General features: G+C 37.7%; 1 protein-coding gene across 3 annotated transcripts in view; it reads right to left on the bottom strand.

Moving 5' to 3' along the window:
• Window positions 1–703: 703 nt before the first annotated feature.
• The window catches only part of SNRK (SNF related kinase), a 41,289-nt gene continuing 16,826 nt past the window's right edge, over window positions 704–25,166 (bottom strand). For all 3 annotated transcript variants that reach the window (XM_054190229.1, XM_054190227.1, XM_054190228.1), the window contains 4 exons: window positions 12,960–13,101; window positions 10,287–10,499; window positions 9,065–9,199; window positions 704–4,586 (listed from right to left, as the gene is read on the bottom strand). In XM_054190229.1, the coding sequence (XP_054046204.1) occupies window positions 3,368–4,586; window positions 9,065–9,199; window positions 10,287–10,499; window positions 12,960–13,101 (1,709 nt within the window). In that variant the 3' untranslated portion in view covers window positions 704–3,367. The remainder of the gene's footprint in view (window positions 4,587–9,064; window positions 9,200–10,286; window positions 10,500–12,959; window positions 13,102–25,166) is intronic.

The raw sequence follows: 25,166 nt of genomic DNA, 5'->3' as shown, positions 1-25,166 counted from the left end.
TAGAGAAAAAACTAGTTTACACACCACCTATGCCGATTTGGCAAACTGGTATGCAACCACTCATTTCATCTGCCAAGAAGAACCCGAGAGCAGTAAAGCACCTTGCTTTCCCTAAGAGTTAGGGCAGGGGTGGGTGAGGTGTCCCTCCCCTCAGCTGACTCTCCCGGGCACACGCACAGCAAATACTGTAACTAAAATTTGGACCCTTTGTATTGTGTTCCGGAGCTGCCAGAACAGCACCAGCTTTGCTAGGGCGGTGAGCTGGACAAGCGTCGCAGAAGCCTTCTCCAGCTGAACAGCAGCTTGTAAAGTTTACTAAACCATTTAAATCATTCAGCAGTTCTGCCTAAGAAACAGCCACCTCCACCTTTAAACAAAAAAGCGGATGTAACCGCGATGACTTTTAAACCCAACTGAACAAGTCGGATCTATGCAAGGGAATAACTGAAAGTTTGCAAGTTAACATGCATCCGTACGCAAAGCTGTGTTATTTCAAGGCAAGTGAATTCCATTTCTACTCTATTTTAATTTATTAGTCTCTCAGTGCGGTTCAGCGTGAGCTATTCCGTGCCCCAGCAAGCCCGTCTCCACAGCTCTGACCTCCCCCGTGCCGCTGCAGCCTGGGGCCGCGGCTGGGAGCTTGTGCCACCCTTGCGCCATGAACACCCGGAGTAACAAACTGCATCGACATGCAAATGACAGGTTATGCATCAATCAAGATATCACTTTTATTAACTGGATTTTCCATTTCTGTCGCACACCATGAATGTTTATACAATGAAAAAGCCAAACGTTGCTGGAAGCAATAAGATCAGCTGATATTTCTGTACCCTCTTAACACACGCACACGGATTCTTTCTTGGTGAGAATTTTTTTATATTTCTGTTCATTAATTCTGCTTATTTATACTGCTACTCTTAAAATTCTGTGTCAAGATTGTCACATCTTAAATACAGATTAAGTTGCTAGAGGTACATTATTTTTTTATATATATATTTATATACACACATACAGAAAAATACAAGACTAGTTGTTTTTCCACAATATTTAATTTATACACTACGGTAACTATATGCAACTTTTAAAGACACGTTAAGGGGTACAAGAAACTTGTTTACTTGCTCTAAATAGTTTGGTCCAATATTATCTTAATGTAGTGGTTATTCTCGCCCTTCCTTGTACGTGACGACATAGTACGACATACACCACATGCACAGTCATTCACCGATCAACACACGGGGAGAGGACAGCACTCAGACTAACATCTGTACACCCAAAGGTTCAACCAGCCACACACAACTATAAGGCTATAATACAACTATGCAGCATAAATGGTCAACACTGCTGTTCTAAAGTGAGCACCATATATACAGTCGTATATAAAAACATCGGAAACAAAATACACCTGGGGTTAGTTAAAAGGTGCCATTCCAAGGCTGTACATTATATCAGGAAAGAGTATTTACAATACTTGGAAAAAAGCTGCAACAAATAAGTTTATTGCCAATGCCCTTTATAAACTCGTCTCCTACTCGGATGTTACGCTCACTGTTCTGTGAACCACACATCTCGTTTCTGGCCCTTGGTAAGATCCCTGCTCAAAAAATTTCAAGCAAATATGTTCTATGGCTTCACCCACACATCTATTCTTGTAGCTTTTGATTTATAAATATCACACCGACTAAACTGCAACTAGAGTTTAAAACTGAAAGTAAAACGCTCATCCTTTGCCTTGTTCAGGAAGCAGACCGCGAAATCCCTGGCTAGGCTAGCCAGTAACGATACCCCATGCAATTCAGACTCTCTTAGTAAAGTCTTTTACTAATCAAGAAGAGCGGTCATGAGCTGTAGAAACTCCGACCAAGCGTAACGCCGTTCTTTGGTGCTCTGCTCACTCTGCGGTGGACGTGAAATGCGCTGTATTTGACCATTCTGCAAGTGTTACAAGCTGCTCGACAGTGTAAACTCCTCTCGGACATCCAACGTCTGCCCAGGGCGCTGCTACATCATACCACCAGTTTCACTAGCATTGCTTAGAAGACCCAGTGCACAGCATGAAAAAATAAAACATTCTTGCCCTTCCCAAAACTAGGAATCTGCAATATAGTTTATTCTAGATAATAAAATTCCACAAAAGTTAATTCATCTGGTCAAAAGTATCCTTTTGTACAGAAATACTCTAAATGAAGACCTTGCCGTGGCAATGGGAAAACCCGACAGAAAGGCTAAGAGCTGTAAAATAAATACTTTCCTATATGCTATTTTAAACTGACTTCATGAAAAAGCATCATTGCTGAGGGAAAAATAAATGGCATACATATGGGGAACAGTAGTATTTTAAGTCTTAAAAAGAGTAATAATGAGAAAAATGTAAGTGACAGTAACAGTTTCAATTTGAATCCAATTGCCTAAAGGTTTTCCATCCCTTATTGCCTTCTGAAGTCTCGGGGAGGGGAGGGGAGGAGAGGAGAGGGGAGAAGTTTTACAAGGTAAAAACCTAAAATATTAAGTGTCATGATATACTAATAACAAAAGTAATTCATACAAATACTTTATTTTCAGTTAGCATGTAAAAACTCAGAAGTAGACTTAATAATTTACCTTTGTTGTATTAAAAAAGAAGATTGTCTGCTTGTAATATTAACATATTTCTATGGGAGAAAGCTGCCTTACAAATCTACTTGCCTTTTTTTTTTTTTTTTTAAAAGAAAACTGCCTCTAGCAAAACAAGATCTTTTCAGTTTGATTTTTGAGCCACAACTTTATCCGTATCATATAGCTTAAGACAAATAGGTGTGGGTTTAAAATCATATTTCAAGATCACTAATTTTCAGTGCATCTTTGCTTTGTACAAGCCTTGGAACATCTGAAAGCTCCCTGAAGAGTTTTCAGCATCAAAACATTATTGCTTTGGTTCTGTTTCAGACACATAGAAGTATGCCACGTATCACATATTTTAGTTATCACAGAAGGTCAGAACAAGAATTAACATTTCACAAGCAAACAAAAGCTTCTCTCTCTAGTTTAAGTGCAGAACATGAAACTTCTAAGTGCTCCATTTACATTAGGATCCAGATATTTATTTTAATTTAATCCAGATCTTCCATAGTAAAATTATAAATGTAAAAATTACACAATAAAATATTCTGTTTTGTTGAAAAAGAAAAACATATCGGCTAGCAGCATGCAGAGACCATGCATTGTCATACCATCAAGCAAACACAAAATTAAAGTGTAATAAATAACTGCTCAAAGCCCACTTAAAAATCTTAAGACAACAAAAGGGGGTCGGTGACAAGGTGTTCACAGCTCTGAACAGGAAGAATGATGCTGTCAAGTAGATCGAGTTAGTAAAGTCAGGTCATCGTCAAATGACGTGACAACAACTGGTTTGACCGGAGGTACACAGCAGCCCCTCCTTTGGGTTCCGCTGAATATTCACAGATATCGTCTTTTCACAGAGAGGTAGTTGTAGCACATTGTTTTTCAAGTTCCTGTTCTTTATCCTATCCAATTCATTTGCTGTGTCTGACATTTGGTCAGAAAAAAATTTTAGGTTGCCCAACGACGAAGCCTGGTTTGCGCTTCCGCTGGAACTTATACACATTTTCCATGTTGATTTCTCCTGTACTTTTACACTGGAAAAGGACAGATTGTTTTGAGGATCAATAATGTATTTAGTGCTGCCGTGAATCTGTGAACCTAGGCAAAGGCTCATTAACTTCAGGCTTTCAACCAGTTCCCCTGCACTTCGAGACGATAGCTGCATCGAGTTTCCAGACCCAGCGCATCTCCGAGTGGAACCTGAAGTGTTGTTGGTGCTGCCGCTGGAGCTGCCAGAGGGACTCCCCCCACCTTTGTTGTTGTCACTTGGGCTCGTTTTGTCTACCCCCCCGTTTCCGTTACTTGGTTTGCTTTGGCCACCACCATCTCCTTGGCTGCCAGGGGGCCCTTCGCTGCTATCCCGCCTATGCCAGGAGTAAGTAAACCCACTATCCTTGTCTAGGCGTCTCCTACTTTCCGAGTCGTCGTCGCTCGTTTCTGAGCTACTGCAACTAGAGCCCCGTCCCTGGCTTTTCCTCCTGTGATAGCGTTTATGCACTGTGCTAGGCGAAGCGATATTCATTTTTAACCTGCTGAGCTTTGGGGGTAAGTTCTCATCCATGTCGAACTCGTCATCTGACTCGCCCTCCTCAAAGATTTGATTGAGGACTGGCGCACTTTTTCTCGAAGTGAGACGATTTGTAACTGAAGGCTTGCGGCGCAGAACAACTTGAGTAGACAAAGAAATCGGTTTCTTATCTTCTTCATCCTCCTCTTCATCTTCTTCTACTCTGAACAAGCACTTACGGCCACTTGTAGTGGGTTTTAAGCTCACCGACGGGACTGCTGAAAGTGCCGGTCCAGCCAATTCAGGGATATCTTCTTTCTTTGCGGAATCGCCGAGGGCCTTGCTTCTGTGGCCGTTGAGAACATTCTCAGCCGTGCGAGCCGGTGACTGAGGAACAGTTGCATGGGAGAGAGGAGAAGCTGTAAGGTCATCCTCCAGATCTTGGGGTACATCGATTTTTGTTGGCCATGATTGCCTACGTAAACAATTACAAAGGATAAAAGGGAAGTTAGGTCATGGCAAGCATTTCAGAACATACCAGAAAGTGTAAGACCTGCACAAGAGAAGGACAAGTACTGCCACAGGTTTGTAAATAACAGTACTGAGGAACTGAGGAAAAGGAAACATTCTCAGAGAACGCGCATTCCTTTAGAGATGCTGTTATTTGAAAGGAACATCTCCTATACAAAAGCATAGTTTAGAAGTTATGTTGGTTACTATCAAATGAAGTCTTAACTTTTCAGTGCTCTCAGAAACTGAGTTAAGCAATAAAAAACTTTAAATAATTGTGTCTCAAAGAAGATAATCTGAAGCAGGCACAGAACCACCAGTACCTAGAAGACGACACCATCTGATTCAAGCCCAACTTAAATAAGATAGTATTGCAAACTACTTTTAATCTGAAGCTTCTGGGTTTTTTATAAAAATTAAGTTAGAATTAATGTGAGTGAGACTGAAAAGCTGAGTCAGAAGAAACATTCTCTCAGTTTCAGTAAATCTCATTCAGACCAAGCTCTATTCTACAAAATCCCCTTTAATTTGAAACACACATGCATTGAGATCATACATTTATTTGTCCTTAGCTGAGCAACTGGAATAATAAAGCTGCATGAATTCAAGACTCACGCTGCTTAAGAATACACTTCAATAAACCGTAAATCAAAGTTCAAAGTGTATGACTGTGTACTAGAATTAGCTCAAATCAAAACGAAATAACACTTGAGTGTCAATCAGTTTTACAGTTAGCAGCTGATGTCTTATCTCCACTATCTAAGCTCGTATCTAATGATTTATATTTTACTTTAAATCCTAATATATATTGTAATTTTCCCATAATGCACACAGAATAAATTAAGAACAAAGACTGTCAGTCTTTCCTCTCTCTCTGTATCTTGAAAGCCTAAGACCAACGCCTACAGACCAACACCTTAGTAGTGAATAATTCTTCGATTGCTTCGCTCAGCATAAGCCTCACATTTCTTGTGGAGATCAAGAAATTTTTTCTAACCTCTCAAAGTAAGAGTTATCTTTAATTTTAAGAAGTTTGCCAATCATTTTTAACTTTACATAACTAAAATACTCTAGCATACTGCAAGAAAAGCCATAGTAGAGACCTCTGTTCACATATGGATAGCATATTACAGGACATTCCCAACCATATTTTGGGTTGTGCCAAAAGAAAGGGCTGCATGACTTTGTAGCCCTGTTAAGCAGCAAGGCTTAGGAGAAGTAGGAGAGGAAGCAGAGAACGTTCCACACCAAATGTGACCCCGGATACCTGGTTGGACAGCCTGCATACAAACACCGAAGGATCATACCAACTTCCTGATCTCCGTGTTAAGATGTCAAGCTGAAGAAACAAGTATAGCTCAGACATCTCTTTGCTATTCTTATTCTAAATGTGTTATTTTTAAGTATTTAAAGTTAATGGAAGCACCTGCACTAGGAGTGCATTTGCTCAAGGCTCCCTCTGGAATGGCCAGATAGAAAAGGATCCTGAAGTGTGAGATGCCCATCTGCACAGGTAACAATTGACAACTATTTTCCCAATTGTATGAACTCTGAAGAAGAGTACTTTATTAAAGCCAACATTAAACTCATCAAGCCTAACTGCACACTTTGTTTTGAAGTGCTAGCTTCAGTTTTGCTTAGCAAACCAGTGATACAGAAATCCACCAGGAACCTCTTAACAGTAGGACCTGACTGCCAACACACCCGCTGTGAGTCCGTGTAGCCCATTCCCTGGGAGGAGCCACACAGGCTCCTTCCTGCCTTGTTGGGCACTGGGAGCTGCTGGTGCCCTTCCACCAGTTTCCCTCCAGTGAGCAGCTCTGCCTGGAGAAGTCCACACAACCAGCAGCTCCAACCCAAGCTGTCCAGACAGAGTGGAGCCTTGGCTGTGGTCCTCCTTGGCTTGACACCGGCATCCTCCCTTAGGCCTCAGCTGAATCCAGAAACGCTGGGAACCACTGACTTAGTTTTCTGAACACTTGCGCTATGCTGGGTATTTTAAACACAAACAACTGGCTGTGATTAACAAATAGGACTTAAATAAATTCGAAACATTAAGTACAAAAGTGACAGAAAATGAAGATCTAAACATTTCAAGAATTTACTGTGCTTTAAGAACAGACTGGTTTGTCAGCAAAAAAAGGAAGAGAGTTCTGTGGCTGTCACAATAAAGGGTAAATATAGTATCTAACAGTACTGTAGTTTCCAAGCAATAAGCCTCCTCACTACAACATGTTTATCTCTCATGGCAGCCCATGTTTGCCTCCCTTCCCCCCTTATTCCCAGTAGGCCTGAGGGGAGGGACAGGACTAAAAGGAAGCTCCCGGTTGCAAGTAAGTTGTTGGGTGTTTTTTGTTGTTTTTTTTTTGTTGTTGTTTTTTTTTTTTTAAAAGTTTTTTGAAGTTTCACAATCCAAGTAAAGGCACTACTTTGTTGTCTTCTCCATTAAGATCATTCTATATAAACACTTTGAATTTAGAGCCATCATGAAGACAAGGAATAGCTGCCTGGGACCATTAAGGGCAAGAGTTTCTGAGTTTATGCAGATGTCCTTGTCACAAAAAGACAATTCATACTCATAAGGCGGCCTTCAACTACTCCATTCAACTTTACAAATTCATATCAAGATTTAGATTCAATGAACTTGTTTGTTCCAGTTCCTCATATAAGTGGAGCAGCTCTTCTACTGAAACAGTGACACTGATTGCATAGAAAAAAACAAAACAGCTTAAAAGCAGACTTTGCAGTTTTAGAATTTCCATTTTAAGGTAAACTCAAAGATTTCCTCTAAAGTAATATGTTTTATAACTAATAGTTAGTGTTAGACATGTTTGATGCTCTGCTTGGATTTCTTTTTTAAATTAAATTGACATAAAATAGAGGATGACCCATTAAGAGAGAACTCCAGAGCGAAAGTTACACTATTACCTCTTGAAAAGAGATAAGCTCTGTAAGCTCTGTATTCGGAAGAGATTCATCTAAAAGCCTCCAAAACCTCAGCCTAAATCCAAGGTAACAGCCAATGGAGATGATGTATCTTTAACTTATTTTCCAAAATGCATGCCCTTAGTGTATAACAAGTGTCCATTTTTTCTAGATTGAACTTGAGGTAGTAGTATTTGACTTTTGTTAGGCCAAGGAAAATATGGGTATGCACCAGAAGGACACCATAGCATTTAATGTCTCTATTATCATTGCTATTAAATGATTTCACATATGACCTTGCATGAAAGTTGCACAAAGCAACTTTTGTAATGAACAATCTATTTTTATCTTTTTCTCTAAATCCTACAGACAGATTAACAACACTGAAGGTAGGCAGCAACTCTAAACATCAGCACAAGCACTTAATATTCTTCTTTCCTTAAGAGATTAGCTACTAACAATTGTTATTATTGCTAATAATAGTTACCAATAATATTTTACCAAAACTTAAAAGGCAATTTTGAAGAGGCTGGAGAACAAAAATTAATAAAAATTAATGGCATTGCCTCAGCACAACCTCCATCTTCACTGGAAAAATTCTCAAGATGGGCCATTGAAGATTTTTTTCTCAGTACTAGCAGATCCCTAGTCATAGTCTAACACTTTACTCAGGAAATTAAAACCAAAACATTTAAGAAAAATCAATGTGCAGGTAGAAACTATACTATTTGACTTGCGTTTGTTTTGTTTGGTTTTGTAAAGCATATGCTGCTGTAACGGAAAATAGGGGACACCTCGATAACTGGTTGCAGAACAAAGGGACTGGCTGAACATATCAATAACAACTAGATGCCAGAATCCCACTTCCCCCTTTAGTTTTAGCGTGTCACAAGCTGAAACTTTGAAAGATCTCAGGAGACCTTACTATAAAATTTTCTTAAGCATGTTTTTGTCAAAAAATAAAAATAATCTATTGCAATACCTTTAAATGGGTGACTAAAGCAATTAGTTCAACAGTTTTCCTTAGATAACAAGCGTTATCAACTGATATGAAAGAGAACATAACCTACAGATGTTTGCTCTGAGCTTGATTTAGGGGATGTTCAGCCCATTAAAAATCAAAGCTAACAACTAAACCATACCATCAAATTTAGAGTGAATTCTCATTTATAACCAGAATTCCCCATCAACATGTTATGGATTATGCAACTCATTTTTTTCCAGGGATATTACATACACAATTTATATGAGGAACTGAAGGTCAATGAACATGCCCTTTCCTAGCAGATGTGAAAACTTACTGCTTCAGATACAGACTTTTCAAATTGATTAGTCCTTTCCTGAAAATGGCAGGAATTGAAAATATTACTGGTCACTGATTTCTGAACAGCTTCTGAAGCGTCCACAGCACTTTAAAGACATTTAAAATTTGCAATGAATAAGTATTTTACTGTACTTGAGCAATTCCATAATATTCACATTAAGCCAGGTTAAAAATTTAGATTCCTAAAGTCTCACCTGAACTGAGCTTTGATGTTGCTAGGGCTTGCAGATCTGGTCTGAATTTCTTTCTCTTGTTTTTCTCGCAGAATCCTTTCAGCTAGCAAGAAGTAAGTAGCAGTGATGTGATTGTATTTGTTAGTTTCCAATGCCCTAAGGAAAGCGCAAAACATGAAATAAACCATACATCAATGGTTTTCTAAGAACCGGACATGCATCTCACACAACATGCTGTACTTCTCACAGCAGGAAGAGTGCCTGAGAGCAGAATTGCATATTTCTGATGTTTTGACAAGCATGTCTTGGTTTTATTAAAAATAAAGAGCCAAGAAGTCTAGTAATTTCAACTGCAGTTGGATGAAGACCATCCTTGGAATATCATCCAAAAAAACTAAGGAATACTTCATTTACTGAACATTGTTTAAATGATAAAACTGTATTTCATTACTGTTATGCACCAACAATGGTCTTCCCCACTGGCACATACAACCACAAAGTACTAATATTTGTTTATGCAACAACTGGAGGAAAAACCTTCATTATTTTAGGGCTGTCACATTAAATTTACAGTAAAATTAAGTTTGTAAGCCAGCAAGCATCATTCAGGCATTCTAACAGAAAGGATGCCACTGTTAGATAGCTAAAAGCTTAAGAAGTGAGGCTACAGTTTTCCCTTCTCCTCCCGAATGGTAAGATAGTAAAAGTTTTTCCAGCTTCAACATGAACAGTTAGAAATAACAATTTCAAATTCTCTTTCAACTTGGGAAATATTTTAGAAATTTGGGGGGTTTAATCTATTGGAAAAAACAATGTAGCTTTCTAGCAAGCTCACTCAGTGACAATGACTATCTTGCATTATATAGATAAAAGGAAAAATATTTTAAGTTACGAAGATTTGGGTATCCTGGACACATACTAAGGGAAAAATGCTAGAATTTATCACTTCCAAATATGAAGTACAAGTAAAAGCATGGATATCAAAGCAGTCAAATTTACTCAAGATAGCAAACTACCACAGGAATGAAACACTGTTCCAACACATTTTCTTGAAGTTTTTCCCAAGGTTGGGTCTACTTAAATATTTCTCATCCTAGAATACCCTACCACAGAGCAAGACCGTAATATTTGTTAACTGGCTTGATATTTAAACACTGAAGTACCCATGTTCTCATTACATTCTTTAATCAGATATAGTGATAGATGCATGAAACAAACTGCGTATAGAAAATGGATAACTTACTCCACTATTGTATCTCGGTCTGCAATATCACCAAGAACCATGCGTTGTATTATACTGTTGTGTTCCTCCTCAGACAGATTTTTATACGACACAAGAGGAATATTGTACTTTGTTGCAGGAGATGGGTCGACTCCTTGGAGCCATGCATGGTTTTCAATCTCTTCCAAAGATGCCCTTCGCTTCGGGTCTCTCTGCAACATCCGCGTAATTAGACTGTGAATAAAAAAATAGATCTAAACAAAATGGACTCATGTGTTTAAAAAACAGCCATTGTAAAAGCACTGTTAAGAAGAAATTTTCTGCTGTCAGCCCACATAGAACTTTAGAAGTCTCTACAGTAAACAGTGTCATGGGAAATTATTTATTCTCAAAGACATTCCAAATATTGCTGAACTGAAACAAACAATTCAGTTATTTAAAACTATAACTATCATAAACACTACAGTTTTCATTTACTATGCTTAGATTCCTAACCTGATTGTTCTGGTTGGTTTGTTTTTTGTAGGTTTATAGGGCAACTGGCACAGATAGCCTACAGGCTGGTCTGTAAAGTAATAGAAATATAATTTTCTATTATTGCTGCTGTCAACAAGAATATGGAATGCCTCGATAAGTAGAAATATTTTATTTTGAAAAGAGCTATCAGATATTTGATTCTTCAGTATCTGTAAAAGGACAGTGATCTGTTCTATCCATGAAGAAATTAAAAAAAACAAAAAACCACAAAACACTATCTGGGCTGATGAAGTGACAAACCTACTAATGGGTTGGTACTGAGTGTTTACAAGTACTGGAAGTGGATAAATTCCCCAAGCAAACAGAAAAATAAGACTTGATTAGCACAGCACATCTCTGTTTGCTTACTATATGTGAAGTTTCAATGAAAAATTCTTAGGGGAGGTATTTTTGGCTTTGCACAACAACCAGAACATGGATATACAGTTTTGGTGCCAAGGTTTCGATGAAACTTTATTGCTCCAACATGTGGAATGAGAGTTCTATGGTTTTCACATAATGCTTTTTATTGCACTAACTATACTACACCATGCAGCTTCAAACTGCAAGGCCACACAAATCACAAAAGTAAACACTTTTTTTTTTTAATTATTATTACTTTTTCTTTCAGTGTGAGATTACATATGGAATTAAAAATGGAGGTTAATTCATACTTCTTAAAACTCTACTGCAAAAAAAAAAAAAAATGTCAAGTAGCTGTGGTCTCTGCCTTTACCGAAAGGAAAGGTGGGGTGAGGCACTGAAGCCTTTATTTTTCTTTGGTTTTGTTAATATTATGACAGAAAGGAAGCAAACTATATACTTGACTTTTTTTTTTAAACTATACCTGTAGTAAAACCACACAAATGTAGCACATGTGCCTCCTGCTTTAAGCTTGCCTACGCATCCCAAACCACCAAGAATGCTTACGCTCCAAGCAGTAAGTTTAAACATTCCCAGAGTCTTTTCCCTAAGAAACCTAACTCAAAGAGGACTTGGGTAACCCATCGTACACCGTTGATGAATTGTGTAGAGAAAGCAGATCTACTCGGGCCTTTAAGCAAAATTAGTGTTAGCCAATACATTAAGCAAAAGGTTGCAAAAAGTAAGCTTCCTGGCCTCAGCACAGCATGCGGCATCTCAAGAGATTTGTCTGATAGAATTCACCGATAAGAGCGCTCTTTTAAACCTCTTCCTGTATTATATTTTAAACCTCTTCCTGTATGTAACACTCTTCAAGCTGTTGAGAGCACTGATAGAAGCTTTTCCATGTTACTGGAAATGCTAGACACTAATGACAAGACACGAAAACCAGCTATGGCACTAGATTCCTGGACCACACAGATGACAGGTGAAGAGAGGAACGGTCACTATGACCACCGCTGTAACAAATTTCATTCTGTGTCAAATAACAGAATCCCAGATGCTGCTCTACTTTTCTGACTGGACCACATGCATTTTTGAAGCATTTATAAAGGCATCTGGACTTTCATATTGAAAATGAAAAGATATTCTATAGCAGGTTCAAGAACCCAGCCACACTTTGTACAATAGTCTAAGTGATGCAACTGGGATATATATTAATCAGTCATTAACTGATTGGGAAATATTAGAACGTATTAAAAAAATAAAAAAGCTGGAGCGAACACTGCAGAAAAACAACACATCAAAATGAGTCATGATTCCCAAGTGGCATATGGTATTTGCAGACAGAATATTTTTCTCCCTTGATTGCCTAGAATGTTGATTTGGAGTTGCAATTTCAGTAGGAGAGGAGCAAAACTTGCTATGATATCCTTGGGTTTGACAACTTGTATTTTGAACAGGAATCTGTAGGCATCATTACCTTTTTAACCCTTGCTACAAAATACTCTGAGCAACATCTTGTAATTTGTCTAGCAAGAGTAGTGGCCAAAGCCAGCCAGTGGTGAGCAGCTTCTTCAATCATTTATAAAATACATGACAACTGAGACACAAAAAAAGAAAGATGAATTGTGTAAAATCAAAATCAAGTTTCACACAAGTGTGGGAAAAACTTATTTGCAAAAAATATCATGGGATTAACCTTTAGTAAGAACAGACACAAAGAATTAAAAAAGAGGTAATGAGAGAAGGTACCCAAAAGTAATGGGAATCCACTTCTATGAATAATTCCAGGTTCTGTAGTACTCTACTTACTCTTTACATTCTTTGGATACATGAGGTGGCACTGTGTATTTGCAGTCCATTATCATCGTCAGAGTTTCACTGTCATTTGCTTCTTGGAATGGTGGTTGTCCACAAACCAACATGAAGAGGATGACCCCTAAACTCCATATATCTGTAAATATATAGTACATATTTTAAAATAACTGTTGAGGAAACAGACATGATTACCATCGAAACCGTGAAATATTCTTCAGATGCATACCAGGGTTCTTACTGCACTCTTGATTATGAGCATTACTTATGGAATTTGCAATTCCACTGAAGTACAAAATACAGTAGTTCCATTGTTTGACAGCTTTTTTAGTTTTAGAGGAAAAAAAGAATCAGAATTCATAACTTCAAGGATGCTTAACAGTTTGAGATGCATAACATCTTTGACAGCAAAGTGTTGGATAAAGCTGAAGATAATCTGGTCATTCAGAAGAGAAGAAATCATTACCCTTTTCTTCATAGGTAGACACAGATTATGAGAGATTTGTATTCAAAGCACATTCTTTTTTGAAGGACTAGCATAAACTGTTCTCAGTATGGTTTACACGTTACTCTATGAAGTAGAGAAATTACAAAGAAAGTCATTTATTTCAATGACAGTGAACTACATATGTTTTTCCTTCAGTAGTGTTGCTTTAAAGAAATTCTCTGCTACTTCTGATGGTAAATAATAAAATAAATCATTTACGTAGAACTACCTTCTTATACCAATCATATTACAAAGTATGTGGGGGGGGTTATTTTTGTGTGTGTTTGTTTTTCAAGTATTTATCACACATAACAATTAACAGTGATATCTACTACACTCCGAGAGTCTTCTTGCTTACTTCTAGTTCTTGCTTGTGTAAAATAAAACGCATTTAACAACTTTCTTGTTCCCTAATGAAATGACATACCAGAAGATAAAAAAGAAGCACTGCTGGGCATGAAGCCCTTGAGTTTCTACTTACTGTAAAATCTATTATTTTGCTCAAATCTTTATTAAGAGTTTGCCTAGAAGAAAATATTTCACAAGTCTCACTGCATTCAATACAGGAAGCTTAAACATTGAGAAATATTTCATATTGCATAAAAATAAATAAGTAACTCCAATATGTGCTTAGAGAAAAGGCCATGCTCTTAATCTTCAACTCCATGCTCTGGAAATTTCAGTGGCAATCTTGGGTGCTACACCCCAGCATTTCACAGACCTGTACCCAGTAAAACCAAACAAAAAACTGAGCTGAGAGCAATGAGGAAAGAGGGGAGAGCAGCTGGCAGCGGTCACAAGAAGCAGAGCACACCAGCTCTGTCCTGGAAGAGCTTGCAAGAGGGAACGACACAAAGTTACCTACCCAACTGCATCTTGCTTTCTGTGGCCTACTCAAAATACTCAACGTGCATTTAAAGCTGAAGGACGGCTACGATTGTATTTAATAATGTAAATCATACACATTCATCCCCAGAACAATTACTCATTTTGCTAGTTACAACCCATTCTTCATATAGTTTATCTGACAGAGGAACAGAAACACTACATGGTAATTTTCTTTAGAGCTCTAATTTGTAGTAAGTGTAGGCTATTAACTCAGACAATTATTTGATTTCTGTTATGCTTACTAGGGCCTCAGTCCTGTATGTACTGAGCATTTGGAGGCTGGTACACCACATCATGTATACTTGCAAATCCAACATGACTATCCACATGTTTAAGATTCAGTAAGTGCATTAATGCTTTGATAGTCCGAGTCCAGAAAAGTGAATGTTCTGAAATACAGAATTTAAAAAAGCCTCACAAGACAGAGAGGTAATTTCACCTAGGAGGTACACCTTTAATTTTGTAAAGCTACTTACATCTTCCTCCTACTGTTTAGTTTGAAAGCGGCCAGAAAGCTTTGGTGCGTTATCTCTGTCTCACCACACAACAGGTAAGAACCCATTTTTCACAAGCACATAAAACATGTGAATTTATACATTCCTGTTAACAGTCGTCTTTTGGATATCAATGTCCTTCCTAGGTTTTTCACTTTGCCTAAAATCTATTTTGTGATATGATCTGTCCTAGTGTTCTGGCTGATACTCCTCCCCACAATAAAATGCTTCATGTGTCCTTTCAGCTTGAAGTATTTTAGAAGAGTCCATATAGCAGCGCACTGTAGGTGTTTATTTGAGAAAATGAAAGCATGACACAGCACAGCAAGAACTAAAATAGTGTTGATAGTGTGAACACAGAACTCGAATGCTCCATTTAAACCAGCACAGGGTTGTCTCAACTCAGCTACAAAACACCATTATTTTTTCACTCCTTACACCAAACACAGTGTAAAGGATAAGTGTGAAGGAAGCAGTAAAAAAAGCTCACAGAAAACAGGAAACATTAAACAAATTTTTGAAGTAGCTTCATTTGAAATATACAAATCCTGAAAGAACACCAGAAAAACGGAACTGGTATACAAGAACTGGATTATTCACTGGTATTTCAAACTACCACAATTATTCAGCCAGCAGTTGCGTGCAATCCTAAACAAAATAAGAACAGTAACAACAGTATCTTGCCCATCCCAATCTACCACAAAATTTTACATCAGCACTTTTTCTAAGACACATACAACACCATGAAACAAAATTAGGATTTTTACTGGCAGATGTCTCTGCAAAAAAAAGTTTTCAGAACAGACAACAGGAATCCCTGTGGGTTTTGTGTTATAAAGTTTTTATTTTGCACGCTTTGAAGCCACTTACAGCTTGACATCGGTAATACTATCAAAAAGGGGAAATCATCCCCTCTTTGTAAAATGGATCCATAAGCTTGAGGTTTTAAAGTATTACTTATTTGTAAACATCTCTTCTAAATTTAAATAGGCGACCTATTTCAATCTAAATAGGTAACCTGGACCACGAAGATGATCAGAAGGCTGGAGCACCTCTCCTATGGAGACAGGCTGAGAGAGTTGGGGTTGTTCAGCCTGGAGAAGAGAAGGCTCCAGGGAGACCTTATAGTGGCCTTCCAGTACCTGAAGGGGGCCTACAGGAAGGATGGGGAGGGACTCCTTATCAGGGAGTGTAGTGACAGTATGAGGGCTAATGGTTTTAAACTGAAAGAGGGTAGATTTAGATTAGATACCAGGAAGAAATTCTTTCCTGTAAGGGTGGTGATGCACTGGAACAGGTTGCCCAGGGAAGCTATGGATGCCCCATCCCTGGAAGTGTTCAAGGCCAGGCTGGATGGGGCTTTGAGCAGCCTGGTCTAGTGGGAGGTGTCCTTGCCCATGGCAGGGGGGTTGAACTGGATGATCTTTAAGGTCCCTTCCAATTAAAACTGTTCTATGATGACCTATGCTCCCAACATGCAACAGTTTAAAGATGTTGGTTTGCTAGCTGAAGCATAACTCAAAATCCAAGGTTTAGAATCTGAAGTCTTCAAAGCAGATATTCCAAAATAATGAGTTAATGCCCACATATCATTTTGAAATATTTAAATATATCCCGTATCTACACTTCCCACTTTTCTCTACTGGAGATCCATAGCTGCATATTTTTCAGTCAAATTCAGAAAATATACTGCAAAAGAGACTATAAGAAATGAAAATGCTTTCTTCCATTTAAAGATATAATTTTTGTTCACTTGTTTAATGTAATAACCGCAGTACATTTTGGAAATTTCTTGGTTTCCAGAGTAGTGCTATCTGGCTGACAGAGGCAGAATTCAAGATCTTTAAGCACAGCCATCTTCGAGAAATTGATAAAAGAGAATCAGAGATTATTTTACTACAGGGCTTATTTACCAGATTTTATTATTTCCCCAAACAATACATAAAGCCATACACAGGAATGTTCTTTGCGATACTGTTTTGTGCTGCCACAATCAGCACTGCTCTATTATTCCTTCTGATTAACAAGAAAATTTATCTGTCCTCTGGATCCCAGGGAACCTAATGAAGATGGAGATGGTTTGCGCTCAACTGATATGTACTTTGATCAACACTTGGTCAGTACATGCTGCCCATTCTTGTGCTGTACCCTGCTATTGCCAATTTCTGCTCACACTTTAGGTGTAGCAAAAGAGGAATAACTGCTTCTGCTGGGGAGACCACTTCCACCAGCAGAGCAGACAATGGCACCTTGATCTTTCATTTCTAAATCCCAAAGAGCATTCTTACCCTATTACAAAAGAGGGTTTCACTCAAACATAGTGAAAGCTTCAGTCAAGATCTAGTGAATCGATTTGGTCAAAAGCATCAACTTTGACAAGACAGTCGCATGAGCCGATTAGAAAGATGTTGGAGCAGCAATGAAATGAGAGCCTGACATCTCATCAAAAGCAAGGCTTCAAGAAAGAAGTAGCATCTCTTATTAGACCAGCTAATAACTGGGGAAAGGGGGAAGAAAAAGAACTCAAAGTTTAAAGGAACATAAGTTTTTCTTTAGATCTCCACACACTTGCAAGAGCATACTTTTTTTTTTTTCAGTAGAGGCAGCCCTTACATGTTCTTAATTTGATGTATCTTATGTCAATTCAGGGGATAAATCCTAGTTGAGACGGTTTCCTGCTTTCACGCATTATTAGAAGCTGTTGATATACATTTTAAAGCAAAGATGACAACATCCATGTGTATTTTTTACCCGTTCACTGAATGGCACTGGTTCACTAAAGGGCTGCACAACCACCAGAGTAAAAAAAAATGCAAAGGAGAGTGCGTAACTTTATGGGCAGAATCTGAATGCAGAGCAAGACTGCTTTTTTGAGACTTGTTAAATGGGCTACACCATTTAAAAAAAAAAAACAACTCAACCTTCACTTCAATGCAAATACAGTTTGACATACAGTATACACAGTATAAAGAACTCTGCAGAGATCTGTCACTCCTCCACCTTCACACCCCTGGTGTATCATTTTAAAATATTATATTAGCTATGGCGCTATGTTAATGCTAAAAAAAATAAATCAGGTTTTAGACAAAACCTTTGAATGCAATAAATTTATTACTGGATAGTTTAACCAGATAAACGAGCAGGTTTTGTAAGCAAAACTCCCTGACTTGGACCACTAAGACAGCATACCTTTGCAGCTATACTCCCTTAGCACAGAACTCAGACACCAGGGCCAATTCTAGATTTGGCTCTCTTAACTGAAGGAACACAGGGAAGGAAAGGGTTACAGAGACCCATTTTTAGAAGAGCAGATTTAAACAAGAATTTATTTCTCACAATTTCAAGTTTTTACATTACTCTTAGTAAGCAGCAGCTGTAGCCTTTATGGAAACTGCTTACTTCTCCTCTCCTCCCCTCCAAGGGTCATCTAATTTGCTCTCTGCAGAAAACTGATAAAAACGCAGATTTTAGGCTTGACATGCTGCATGCATTTAGCATGCTTATAACCTGTAAAACTTCAAGTGAGTATAGCGAGGGAAGGCACACTTGTATACTGCAGTGGTCAAAATCAAGGTCTCCTTCAAAAGCACAGTGAAGATCTCAAGATGTAATTTAGCCTTTAAATTGGGTACTATTAACTTGAAACTGCCATTTGCTAGAAGAATAAAATAAGAGAGATTAGAACTTTTAAAGGCGCTAGCTAGCTAGCTGCAGAGAATATTGTATTGTTTTTAAAGGCATTAAATAATGTTGATCAGGAAAGGACTGTTTCAAGCAGGATTCCCAGAACCATGACAACCAGGGCTGTGTATACGCCACTTCCTTACATAACATGAAGTCACTGCCATAGAAACCAAGCTACGTCATTAGCTGTCTATGCTATGCTGCTCTTAAACACAGTCAAACATCTGTTATGTTCCAGTTTGAACGCTGCACAAAGGATACCCATATTCATCTGCTTAACCACAACCTGGGCTTCACCATTTCCTTAGCCATGTATTGCTTTCTAAAGTTCCTGATTTACTCCTAAAAGAAGCACTACAAATTTTAGAATTCCAATTTATGTGACACAGGGGATCCTTATAAGATTTGCCCAAATTTTCTCCCATCCCTCAACAAGTCATAGACACTTGTCACAGTTTATACATACTATGTGAATTTGTGATTTTAAGCAGCTAAAAATCCATACTCATTTTGGAATAGACACATTTGCATTTAACTACATAAAGTAAATTGAGTCTGTTTAATGAAGTTGTTTATTTCAGACTTTTATGGGGAAAAAAGACTTTTTTGTCCTCCTAACTTAAACGTAGAACTGCTTAACAGTTAACACAGTATATATTGCTCAGTTGACAAGAGATCTTTCTACACAAAGTCTGCTTCTTCAGAAGTGATTTATAATATTGAATCAATCTAGTCAAGTTTTACACATTTCTCATTGCAATGTTTCCTGTAACAACTGAACACAATGGTTCTCTTACCCTAGAAGCCACTTAAAAAGGAAACAAAACAACTTTTATGGACATGACAGATGTTTACATGTTTATTTTGCCACAGAAGAGGTATCAACAGACTGTGGATAAATGAAGGATAGGAATGGACCCTGATTTCCAGCATCAGGGGCAGTTAGTCTAACCACTACCTTAAGAAAGTAAAGAGAATGTTATCACCACTGCTGCTCCAACCTCTTCAGAGCAGATGTATGGAAGAAAGCCCAAGCCATAGAAACCCATTGAAGACAAGCCTTGAAAGAGACCCAACACATCAGCACTTCAATATCAAGTTCTATGCAGAGTTAAATATGAAAATCTAATGTAAAGATCATCAGCATCTCTGCACTCTGGGCATATTCAGGGCCAGGCCGCAACCAGGCAGTGTCTGAAGACTGCTGTTTTGAACTCAGACACGAAATCCCATCATGAACTACTTTATTTGGACTGGAATTTAGGAATGGAACCTGGCTGATAACTCAAAAGGTTAACAGTGGTAAGCATGCTTGTTACACGTTGAAATTTAAGATCCTGTTCACAGCATAGGCTATGGAAAACAGAATGAACACTGAAATTTATAGCATAGCTTCACATAATCATCTGAAGAACCAAAACACCATTTAATAGTAAAAATTCATATGACAAGTCAAACACTGCAGAAAATGAGACTTCTATTAAAAATACTGATGCAAAATTACATACTACAGTATAAAAGAATAAAAGCTGGTATGATACTACTGAATTGTTTGAGTGGTGCCTGTTATATTGTTGATATACTTGTGCTTCAAAAGGAGAATAAGAAAAATATTTCCACCTATGTATAAGCTAAAAAGCTTAAAAAGGTTGTATGCCTTGTATAAAAAGTCAGTAGCAAGACAGTGTGTTAACATTTTCATTGTGTGTTAACAATTTCAGCATTTCTATGCATTGCAAGTATTTTTACTCATGTACCATGTACACAGACTGCTGTCAGATCTGGAAGATGCTAAAACTGGAAAGCTGTAAAGTTTGAAAAGTATGGGTAAAGAACAAAGATTACTTTTTTGTAGATACTCAATTTTTAGCTGATGGAACTATTATTCTGTTCTTTAACTTTTCATTAAAAAGGCTTTGAATAAGCTTGTGTACTGACCTCTCTAGTTTTCAGAGATGCCACCATCTGCTAATTCAGGTATTTTTGGGGGACTTTGTAAAATGGGATTTATTTTTCCCTTGCAGAAGGCTGAAGAAGAGATCATCTGCAATCAATGCTACCATTTTCAAAATTAACAGGCAGAAATGGGCTTTCTCCTTGTTTTAAAGCACTACAAATCCAATTAAAATTATTATTAGAACACATAGCAGACAAGAGAATTAGGAGAAGTCTTTTCCTTCCCCTATCCTTCCAAAAAAGAGCATAAATAGCAAATGGCATTTAGCAAATTATTTTCATAATTAGCTTATCTGTCTGATGAAACAGTCTGTTCTATATATGTTATTATATTTGACTAAGACATGATCATCAGTAACTAGTCTTATCTTTGGAAGCACTTCTTATTTTCATTCAATCTGGCAACTAGTACTTATTCTTCCCTGAAGACAATAGCATGGGTTTTGCTGGTTGCATAAAACTATTAAAATACAGACAAATAGCTGTATTTGTTTGTTGTTTTTTTTTTTTTAAGTAACTACTGCATCTCAAATTTCAGTAAGGATATTTTAACAGACACCACCACCATTGAAAGGTCTTACTGAACACATGCCACTGCCTTTATTCCAAAATAGTTTGGTTTACTCTGATTCATCATTTCTGCATTTAGAAATGCATTCCTTCTCCTTTGGTTTCTGTTGCTTAGCCACATTTCAGAAGTTACTGAATCTACATTAAAAACACAAACAAACCCAACATTTTTTGTGTATACTGACTTTCCAATACTACTACTCCACAAAGTAATTAGCCAGCGTAAAAAACAATATTAATTAGGTAAGCATAGAAGAAAGTTTTTCTCTGTATAAAACACATTCTCAAAATCATTGAACATATTCAACATACATGTTTCATTGCAATGTTTCTAGTCTTTTTTATATATAAATACTAACAACAATTTGCTCCTGGTATCTAAGAAATCCTTAATATTTTCTGATTGACTATCTTTTCCTAAAGGTTTTAGCTGCAAAATGTATAATTTGTACTTTCTTTATAAAAATTAACATCTTAGTAGAGCTTTACACATGAATGCAAAATGTGAACATCTGGCTTATAACTAAGTAGTGCACCACTGATTTAGGTCCCACCACAACTGTGTTGCCGAATTAGTCAGCCAGAGGCTGAACATAAGTAATCTGAATATTTGCTTGCATGATACATGAAATGAAGCTTCCTGACTGTGGAGATATATTTATCATAATGAAATCTTGCTCCATAACAGCAGTTTGAAATACTATGAAAACTGCTCTCCCATGAACACAGCAAGATGACTAAGAAACATCCCCATACTTAAGTTACAGTTTAGCTGATGTGGTAGTAACTGAACACTATCTTGACAGCTTCTCCTCTGTAGTTTCACTTGGATAAATTAGTCTTTGCATCTCCCAGCAGTTTATTGGTGAATGCATTAAAACTTGTGCATTAAGTAATCCAGAATGGATTATGCTTCATAAATATTAGCTGGCACAGATTTACTGAGAAGTCACCAGGATCACAGACTCCCACCCTTCATTACAGCCCCATCACATCATAACTTCACTTCTGAATATAAGGCTCTAATACCGGCAACATAACACCCTCAATAATTTGAAGCATTAAAAGTATTTTTTGTCAATAAAATAATTAGATTAAGGGGGTAGAAAAGGCAGAATCAAAGGATAGCATACTACATAAAAGTTGGACTCCCCTTCTATTAAAAATAAATTTTACTACCTGGACACAAATTGCCACAGAACTTAGGAATACATTCTTTGTTAACATGACATGAATATCTTCAAGGCTGAAACTTTCTGTAAGTATTCTACAACCAATTCCTTACGTTTGCCCCTTCTAAGAAGTATAAAAAGCTCATTTCTGACCATTTTTCAAATTTGACTCTGTTTTTTCAGCAATGTGACTGTTGTGGTTTAACCCCAGCTGGCAATGATACTTGATGAATTTTGATCAAATGAGTTTCTCTTACATGGAAGGTGTAGTGAGCTAGGCTGAGCTGATATAACAAATTTGCTAATGCAAAAGAAGACAGGTCCTACTACCTTTCCCCAGAACTCTAGTCCAAGCTGCATACTCCCTTCACCTCCTTTGCACCAGATCTTCCACTCAGTGCTAAGGGAACAAACAGCTCTGCTAACCTGGCAGAAATTAAGCCTGCTGAGAAGTTAACAGTTTTCTGTCAAATTAGCTAATAAAATCAGTTCATTAAATGGTCAGCCATGCAACAGAGTGCAGCGCATAACAAGTGCTTGCTCTGCACTGATGCAAGCAAAACGGAAGGGGAAGACCTCTTACACTGGAAGCAGCTGAGTATTACCTCTTTTAGCTTTCTGCAGCCTTACACCTTCAAGCTTGTTCTATAATATATCTAACTATAAATCTTCTAAAGTGTTGCAATGCAACATTAAAAAGGAAGACATTTAAAACAATCAGTGAAAAAGCTTTTGTAGGAATGTTTGCCTTTTATTTCTGTCAAGTTTGGCTGTAATGTGATTTTGAGCATTCTGAAACTCCAAAAAGCTGTCAGGTATGCTAAATGATTCAATACTATGTATTGTTTGCAAGTATCTTACTACTTTTATTTTTTTACTCAAGTCTATCAAATCTTATATTCAGCATTTTTATAGTGTAAAAGGTTATTGTACATACCCACTGGCCATGATGCTTATATTAGTCACTCAATTTGCAAATAACATGCAGAAACCTCAAAACTAGCTCTACACAGGCACATAGGGTCATCAGGGCTACCTAGATATCCTCAAGCACCTGGTAAACGTGGCTGAAGCTTTGAAAGACCAAACACACTCAGCAACACTACATGCAGATAAGAAGCTCTTGGAAGTGCTTGATGCAAAAAGAAAACAAGAGAATGTGGGATCATTCCAACTGATTCATAGAATTGCCTAGGTTGGAAGGGACCTTTAAAAATCATCTAGTCCAACCATGAACGTAAAACTGAAAAAACATCACTAAACCAGATCACTAAGCACTGTGTCTACCGGTCTTTTAAATATCTCCACTGATGGTAACTTAACCACTTCCCTGGGCAGCCTGTTCCAATACTTGACAAGCCTTTCAATGTAAAAATTTTTCCTAATATCCAATCTAAACTTCCCCTGGCACAACTTGAGGCCGTTTCCTCTTGTCCTATTGCTTGTTACTTGGGAGAAGAGATCAACCCCCACCTCACTACAACCTTTCAGGTAGTTGTAGAGAGTGGTAAGGTCTCCCCTCAGCCTCCTTTTCTCCAGGCTAAACCACCCCCAGCTCCCTCAGCTGCTCCTCATAAGCCTTGTTCTCCAGCCCCTCACCAGCTTCATTGCCCTTCTCTGGACACGCTCCAGCACCTCAATGTCTTTCTTGTAGTGGGTCTGGAAAAAAAAAAGGGGGTCTAAAAGCAGTATCATCTTCTCAGGAAAGGGAAATATATGTATGACAAATGCTCTGTTTCCTTTAATAATGAAAAATGTATGACTAGATAATGAATACATACATCCATTATTATCTTAACATATTGTCAGAAGATATCCAGGTGCAAGTTGTGCAAGAAAGCCAGCATCTCAGCTAGTAAAGTAATGAATGTTATTCAAGTGTTTGTCCCATGCAACTTCCAAGAAGGCAGCAAGTTGGATTTGAAGTACATGAATAGCACTGAGCTACAGTAATCATAATATTCTTGTTAGTCATGTCTTATGAGGAACACCTTGCCACCATTCTCTTGGTGTTGCTGTGACAGACTGTAATGCTAAATAATTGTGATGATACGTAGTGTTATTTGTGCATTACCATACCGTTCTAGAGGCCTGTGCTCAACTGTGCCAAGTTTGCCCATTTCTCATCCCCAGAAGGATTTACTTCTGCAAATGTTTCCATGCATCTACAAAATCACATACAGAATACCCAACTACAGTAATAAAAACCTATCAGAAGTATCAATGTCTTCCAGAATTACTTTAGCCCACACAGCACTTAATACTTTGTAGAGATGCCAAGCGGTTAAAACAGAACTTGCTCTCTTCTGACAGAATCAACTAATCTGAAAAACTGTAACTAAACTTCATCACCTAGGAAAGAGGTGATTTCTGTTTATTTAATGATCCGATCTCTGTTGATGCCTGTAGAGTAACAAAGGAAAAGTCTTACCAGAAGCATAGTTTATTCTTTCTCATCTGTAGTTATCCACTCTTGAATACTGCTGGAGTTCACTGGATTAAACCTCTGCTCTAGACAGAACTCTGATCTAAAATAATACATCCATTTGATTTACAAAATGAATTTTGTGTGCAGCTACAGTCCTCTCACTTTCCTCTGCCTAGAACAAATTTTAATTAAGTGTGAAAAAACCATGGGAAACTACAAGCAACAGAACTTATTATCTAACTCACTCAGCTTTTTGAAAAGCCCTGGGAACATACGATCATTGCCTAATATTCCTCTTGCATCATTTTAACTACAGCTTTAAACACAAAAGGAAATGAGACACCTACATTAACTGGTCCCTTTTCAAGTGTGAAAACTTAAGTAGCATCACAAAGGAGAGATTAATACTTAAACTAGCTGAAACAGTTAGTTTTTCATGAAGCAAGCTTTTCCATGATACTTATTAAGCATAACTTAATGAAAGACTTGCCCTGAATATTTCAGCTCTTTGTAGCAAGAAAATGT

This window comes from Rissa tridactyla, chromosome 2 (genome assembly GCF_028500815.1).
Source record: "Rissa tridactyla isolate bRisTri1 chromosome 2, bRisTri1.patW.cur.20221130, whole genome shotgun sequence".
NCBI classification, from domain to species: domain Eukaryota; kingdom Metazoa; phylum Chordata; class Aves; order Charadriiformes; family Laridae; genus Rissa; species Rissa tridactyla.
The sequence above is the reverse complement of the archived record's forward strand: the minus strand, read 5'-3'. Positions and strand labels throughout refer to the sequence as shown.